At 40.1% G+C, this 7,560-nt stretch overlaps 1 protein-coding gene across 1 annotated transcript; it reads left to right on the top strand.

Annotated features, from left to right (window-relative positions):
* The first annotated feature begins 97 nt into the window (after window positions 1-97).
* Window positions 98-6,922, top strand: nudt21 (nudix hydrolase 21). The gene is made up of 7 exons (XM_003228580.4): window positions 98-315; window positions 2,337-2,537; window positions 3,281-3,344; window positions 4,221-4,310; window positions 4,670-4,745; window positions 6,393-6,507; window positions 6,632-6,922. The coding sequence occupies exons 1-7, from the start codon at window positions 200-202 to the stop codon at window positions 6,651-6,653; spliced, it is 684 nt and encodes a 227-aa protein (XP_003228628.1). The 5' UTR covers window positions 98-199; the 3' UTR covers window positions 6,654-6,922.
* Window positions 6,923-7,560: the final 638 nt, after the last annotated feature.

Below are 7,560 nucleotides of genomic sequence, written 5' to 3'. Positions count from 1 at the left end.
GCTCGGCCCGCCACGCGCGTTCTGATTTGCTGCGCGGCGCGCGCGAGTGTAAGGGAAGCGGGAATGGTCTCTTCTTCCCGCCTGCCTCGGCTTGCCCGGAAGTGAGGCCTAGTCTTCCGGCGCGGCCTTTGGCGGGGTGGCTGTGGTGAAGCGGGAGATGCCGGTGTCTTCCTGAGACTCCGCCGCGTGGGCCTCCATTATGTCCGTCGTGCCGCCCAACCGCTCCCAGACCGGCTGGCCCCGAGGGGTGAACCAGTTCGGGAACAAGTACATCCAGCAGAGCAAGCCCCTCACCCTCGAGAGGACCATCAATCTGTGAGTTGGGCCTTCCTCCGGGGTTGGGGAAAATGGCATTGACTGGATCATCTCATTGGATAAGCCTATTGCTGGAACCCAAACCCAGTCACGACGTTCCATTAGATTTACACAGATTCATATACATGCACACAGACGTATATATCTATATGTATCTTTACATACACATGCATATATATATATATATCCACCTACCCACAGAGACATATATACATATGTATGAATCTGTATATGCATATACATTACAAATAAATACATACATACTGTACATATAAACACATACATATACATCCATATATAAAATAAATAAAACTTTATTTATACCCCGCCAACATCTTCCCGCGGGGACTCCGGGTGGCTCACATGGGGCAAGGTTTTATTTTATTATCCATATACAGTAGAGTCTCACTTATCCAACGTAAACGGGCCGGCAGAACGTTGGATAAGCGAATATGTTGGATAATAAGGAGAGATTAAGGAAAAGCCTATTAAACATCAAATTAGGCTATGATTTTACAAATTAAGCACCAAAACATCATGTTATACACAAAATTTGACAGAAAAGGTAGTTCAATACACAGTAATGCTATGTAGTAATTACTGTATTTATGAATTTAGCACCAAAATATCATGATGTATTGAAAACATTGACTACAAAAATGAGTTGGATAATCCAGAACGTTGGATAAGCGAGTGTTGGATAAGTGAGACTCTACTGTATATATATGCACCCACCCACCCAGAGACATATATACATATGTATGAATCTGTATACACATATACATTACAAATAAATATATACATACTGTACATATTTATTTATTTATTTCCAACATTTATATCTCGCCCTTCTCACCCGAAGGGACTCAGGGCGGCATACACAATTGGCAACAATTCGATGCCTACACATAATTAAAACATAGCAATGAAAATCCACCTATAACAATTTAAACATTATAAAAATATAAACCATATGGTTAAAAATCTGTTCATCCCAAATCCTCGTGCTGTAGCTGTAAATCAGTCCGGGTCGTCTTTATCATTTAATCATCGAAAGCCTGGGCACATAGCCATGTTTTCAGGGCTTTTCTAAAACTCAAAAGGGTTGGGGCTTGTCATATATCTCTGGGTAGGGTGTTCCACAGTTGAGGAGCCATGGCCGAAAAGGCCCTGTCCCTCGTTCCCACCAGCCGTACTTGCGAGGCAGGCGGGACCGAGAGCAGGGCCTCACCAGATGACCTTAGGGATCTTCCTGGCTCATTGGAGGAGATACGTTCGGTCAAGTAGATTGGGCCAGAACCGTTTAGGGCTTTATAGGTCAAAACCAGCACTTTGAATTGGGCTCGGTAGCATATCGGCAGCCAGTGGAGTTGGCTAAGTAGGAAGGTGGTACGCTCCCTGTAAGCCGCCCCAGTTATTAATCTGGCTGCCGCCCGTTGTGCTAATTGATTTTTGGACATCCGCTGCATAGCCAATGCTCAATGATTCTCAGAAATTTTTATTCAAACCACATTTTTTTCTTGCCAAAAAAGAGACTCAAAGCGGCTTGCAGTGAAACCAATACAATACAATTTTAAAACCCCAAAAATTATTATTATTATTATTATTATTACTAAACTTTATTTGTACCCCGCTGGCATCTCCCGAAGGACTCGATGCGGCTTACAAAGGCCAAGGCCTCAACACACAATATAACAATACAAAACAAAAGGCAAATTAAAAACAATTAAAACAGTATAAACAACAAGCAATAAACAATACGCTAAAACACAATAAAATACAAATACAACAGAATTGAAAATAATTGGTATTAAAAATAAACAGTTAAATGAAGACCAAACATCTGAATGGCTAAAGGTTGAGAACAATTCCTCTTTTCAATAGCCTTTTATACAAGAAAAGCAGGTATAAGGCATATAACGTGAATTACTGTTTTGCACATGGTGACAAATAGTTGTGAACATATTCTTTACAGCTTACCAGTTTGTCTGAAGTCCTGTGTTTAATCTTAATTCTTTCAGGTACCCCCTCACGAACTATACCTTTGGGACCAAGGAACCCCTCTACGAGAAGGACAGCTCTGTGGCCGCCCGCTTCCTGCGCATGAGGGAGGAGTTTGACAAGATTGGGATGAGGCGGACGGTCGAAGGGGTCCTGATCGTCCACGAACACAGGCTGCCTCACGTCCTGCTCTTGCAGCTGGGCACCACTTTCTTCAAACTGTAAGTGAGCATCATAAGGAATAGGATGCTGCCCTGGTGGGAGGTGTGTTTAGATCTCCACTGAAAACATCTGAGCAGATTAAATGCATTAAGCCATTCAGCCAGCTGGCTTTACATCTATACATTGTTTGATTGTGTTCAAATAATGTATATGTGTACATCTATCCATCCATCCATCCACATAATAAACATGAAAATCTGTATGTGTGTATGTGGTGAAGGTGTCCACTTACACAGACAGTCTCTGGCCTCCACAAACAGCTCTAACCTACAGTGACATGACATTTCAGGTTATAGTGAGCGCCATTAACATGTAGCTCAAACCCTGCCAATGTTCTCCCCAAACACTACGGCCCACTACCCAAGAAATGCTTTCATTTGGGGACAATTTCATCCTAGATTTTACATGTTTCCTTCACCACGGGCAGGTATCCCAGTGTGCCTTTCTCCATTGGTGTGGAATTTGCATAACCCCATTGCCTCTTCCTTAACCCTTTTCTACTCTTTTGAACTCTGTCTGCATAACAAACAAAGAACAAAATGATGGAGGGATTAACTGTTTCTATACAGTTGCACATCCTGGTATATCAATGTATATAACATTCTTGGCACCTGTGAAATTCTGTGAGCTCTGGTTGTATTATCTTGAAAACTTCAGATTAATTCTAGCATTTCCTGAGCAGAATTCGTCTCTGAAATATTGCTTCATGCTGCCTAAAATGTGTCCTTTGTATCGTCAACAGGCCTGGTGGGGAACTTAACCCAGGAGAAGATGAAGTAGAAGGTCTCAAACGTTTAATGACAGAGGTAGATTACATATTTATTTGGATTTTTGCCATGAGGAATCAGGGCGGATAACAGTAAGCCTTTTATGATTACGCTCATATGAACAGTGATGAATAGTGTTGAGTTGAACTTCTTAATGATTGATATATAGGGCTTGTAAATATTGCTGGAGAAATACATACATGTTACTATAGAGAGAGATGTCTAGATAGATATAAACAGATATGTAGGGTTTGCAAATATTGCAGGAAGGAAATGCACATATAGAGGATTTGCAAACATTTCAGGGGGAAATGCATATATATAATTATAGATCTATATCTAGCTTTGCATTGTTTATATAGCATTTAATGTTTGCCTGTTATTATGTTGAAAGCCAGCCTGAGTCCCCATAGGAAGATAGGGCAGGATACAAGTGAGGTTTTATTATTATTGTTGTTGTTATTGTAAAGTTATTGTTGATACCATATTGTTTTTGTTGACCCTACCTTTCCACTTACAAAGCTAATTTACTGTTTTTCTTGGAAATACAGTAAATATTCAAAAACATTTAACCTATTGATTCCTCAATGTAATTTTATTGGTATCTATTTTTATTTTGAAATTTACCAATAGTGCTGAATTTCCCACCTTTGGCTTATACTCGAGGCAATACGTTTTCTCAGGTTTTTGTGGTAAAGTTAGATGCCTTGGCTTATATTTGGGTTGGCTTATACTCGAGTATATACGGTAACCTAATTCGTAATCACTTCACCAAGTGCTTGATTGTTTGTGTCCTTCAACTCTTCCTGATTTTGAATACTAAGGAGCTTAAACTTAGTATATATAACATATATCTCATCTGTATGGTTTTGGAAGGAAAACATCAGGATTTTCCTTGCGTCTGTATTTTGACAGATCCTGGGTCGTCAAGACGGAGTGCAGCAAGACTGGGTCATTGATGACTGCATTGGCAACTGGTGGCGACCGAATTTTGAGCCCCCGCAGGTGAGGACCCAAGCCTGCATTCCCCTTGCTCCTTTATTGTTGGATATGTAGCCCAACTACTCCCGGCTTAAAACTAATAATGGAAATGCGAAAGACATGATTAATATCCTGCCTGCTTAGCATGTCTCAGTGTTAGAATCTACAACTACTTTGACTTATCGTGACCCGTTTCAGTGCCTTACATTTGATACATGTGGTTTAACTTTGGTTCTCTGGATTTGAAGGATGTGCTTTTGAATCACTAGACACTAAATGACCCAATTCTGTCAACTGTTGTAAATCCTCATAACTCGCTTGTGATTTCAGGAAAAAGTATACCCTGGCATCAACTTAAAGTGTACTTCTATTCTTTCTCACAGTATCCATATATTCCTGCTCACATTACAAAACCGAAAGAGCACAAGAAGCTCTTTTTGGTTCAGCTTCAAGAAAAGGGTATGCATTTTACCACATATTGTGTTTGTTTTGTTAGAATGTTTGTTTGGTTAAAACGCGTCTTACGTTTCAATGGGACTAGAAGCTTCAGAAAGATACCTGAAAATGAAAATTTCTGCTGTAATGCATTTTTGCAGGGAAACAACTTGAAAACATGGTATTGTAAGGCTTTATGTGTCTTCTCTCCTTTGAAGGAGTTCATGATGTGTGATCATTTTTGTGAGGTTTAAATTATTCTAATGGAGAGAATCCTTGGTTAAGACCATGTCTGCCCTTTGTCCAACCTCCAGTTCAAAGCATTTTCTTTTGATTGTGACCAAATGATCATTCCCAGTTCAAGGAAATCAAAGAGCTTTTTGTCAGGCCTAAAACTAACAGCAAATCATACCTCTTGACAAGCTTCTGTAGACTTGATTTACCATAAGAAGGCAGCTGGGGGAATCATGTATTCTGTGGCCAAACCCACTGACCATTATCTAAGCAGAGGACTCTTCTGCAAGCCTTACATCAGTGGTGGGAAACCTAGATTGGATGCTAGATCCCATTGCGATCCCACAATTGTGGCCAGGGGATTTGTAGGAACTATAATCCACAAATTTCTAGACACTGCAAGTCAGTGATCAAGTTCTGTTTCTCTGTATTATCCCCTGCATCGTGCTACTGCTCTTCTAAGCTTACTAGAACATGTACTGACCAGTATTTCTAGTACATTGCTTATTAAACTGTGAGTCCAGACCTCAAATGCTCAATGTGGGAGTCACAAAAAAATTGGCTGTCGTAAAATTATTATTAATATTATTAATCTCTTATCAAAGAGATAAGCAGGGATTTCAGTCTTACAGCTGAGAAACCTAAATTGCCTTGCATGAATACTAGTGGATATTTACCACTAAGGAGAATGGTGACTCAAGCCAGTTTCTAACTTTTCTCAGGAATATCATTCTTTACAAAAAGGTCATGCTTTCAAAGTTATGATTATTCCAGATAGTGTGAATGCGAATTAATCTCCAAAGGATCACACTTCCGAAAGCCTGTGGAGATTTCTGGGTTTCCCAATAGAGAAAGGCGGGTTAGAAATAGCTTAAATAAAATAATAAATAAAATAATTGCCACCCACTTACACAGATCTGTTCACAACAACATGAAGTGGGCTCACAAACAGCCTCTTTAGCAAAATAAATGTTTTATTTGTAAACCTGTTTTATATACCTGGGGTCACATAAAATTTTCTAAAAACAATTGGAAAATCGTTTTAAGAAGTTCTGTTCTAGTATGGCCACTGCTTTTCACTTGGTTGTGTATTGCACTTGGAGTTTGCATCCTGCTACTTGGCTACTTTATTAAAGGCCCCATTCAGCCAAGATTAAGGCCTTTGCACCCTAATTACTCTACAGTGTGGGAATTAGGCATTGATTTCCCTTTTTTCCTTCACATTGAATAAAGTGGAACTTGAAAGAGCTTAAACTTTGTTTGGATTGAGGCTTGCATTTCATAGCTTCTTTGGGGAATGACTGCTACAGCCCCAGATCTTTCAGATTATCTCAAATAACTATTGCTATCTATATGTTTAATTTTCACATCTAAAGAAAAGAAAAATAGTCTTACACTTTGGTTCTTGACTCAGACCAACTCTTGGGTTTCTTCCAGCTTTGTTTGCAGTCCCCAAAAATTACAAGCTGGTAGCAGCTCCTTTGTTTGAACTCTATGACAATGCACCAGGCTATGGGCCGATCATTTCCAGCCTTCCTCAGCTTTTGAGCAGGTAAGAGTATAGCACAACTTCCCATACGGTACAACTCTGATACTCACAGGATAATCAGCCAGTTATTAAGCATTAATTTTAAAATTGTGCCCTTGATTTAATCTTTCTTCTCTTCCTTCGGCAGGTTCAATTTTATTTACAACTGAATTTCCTGAAGTGTGTAGTAGAAGCCGTCTCTGTGAGAACGGCTTTACGATGTAGAAGAGAAAACACGACGCAAGGATTTCTTTTCTTTTTTTTATGTCTCTTATCTCCCCGTTTCCTCCCCTCCCCAAACTTTCTACTGTCTGAATAGGAAGGCCAACCTTGACTGTTTAGATAGTGGAACGACGAGTGTAATTGCGTTTTAATCACCTATGTTGTAATAGTCACCTGACTTTTTTTTTTACAATAACATTAAACAAAATGGACTCCACTCCTTTCTGGTGTGTTTAGCTTCTTTCGTCATAACCAGAAGAGAAACTCCCACCAACTGTTGACCGTTGCAACCTACGTGAAGTTGGGAGTGTATTGCCTTCAATTGTTGAAAGAGGGAATGCAAATAATAGGCAAGTTGGGTTGCTGTGCGTTTTCCGGGCTGTAATGGCCATGTTCCAGAAGCATTCTCTCCTGACATTTCATGCACATCTATAGCAGGCAACCTCAGAGATTGTTGAGATCTGTTGGAGACTAGGCAAGTGGGATTTATATATCTGTGGAAGGTCCAGGGTAGGAGAAAAAAGTCTTGCCTGTTTGAGGCAAGTGTGAATATTTCAATTCATCACCTTGATTATATCAGACTACACAGAGAAGCCATTGAAATCCACAACCATGTGGACAATTTCAACAGAAAGGAGGAAATCATGAAAATTAACAAAATCTGGCTACCACTATTTTAAAAAAAACCTCTAAAATCAGGACGGGAAATAAAGAGCAACACTCAGAAAACAGGAATTCCCACCGAGAAACCATCAGAGCCAGCTAACACCTCCCAACAAAGGATTCCCCCAGGCAGGAAACAGCTAGAGGAAAGGAGCCGGGTGGGACAAGCTGAGTGAACCAGGGAAGAGACAG

Source organism: Anolis carolinensis, unplaced genomic scaffold (assembly GCF_035594765.1).
Source record: "Anolis carolinensis isolate JA03-04 unplaced genomic scaffold, rAnoCar3.1.pri scaffold_9, whole genome shotgun sequence".
In the NCBI taxonomy this organism is placed as follows: domain Eukaryota; kingdom Metazoa; phylum Chordata; class Lepidosauria; order Squamata; family Dactyloidae; genus Anolis; species Anolis carolinensis.
This window is presented reverse-complemented; position numbering and strand designations above follow the sequence as displayed.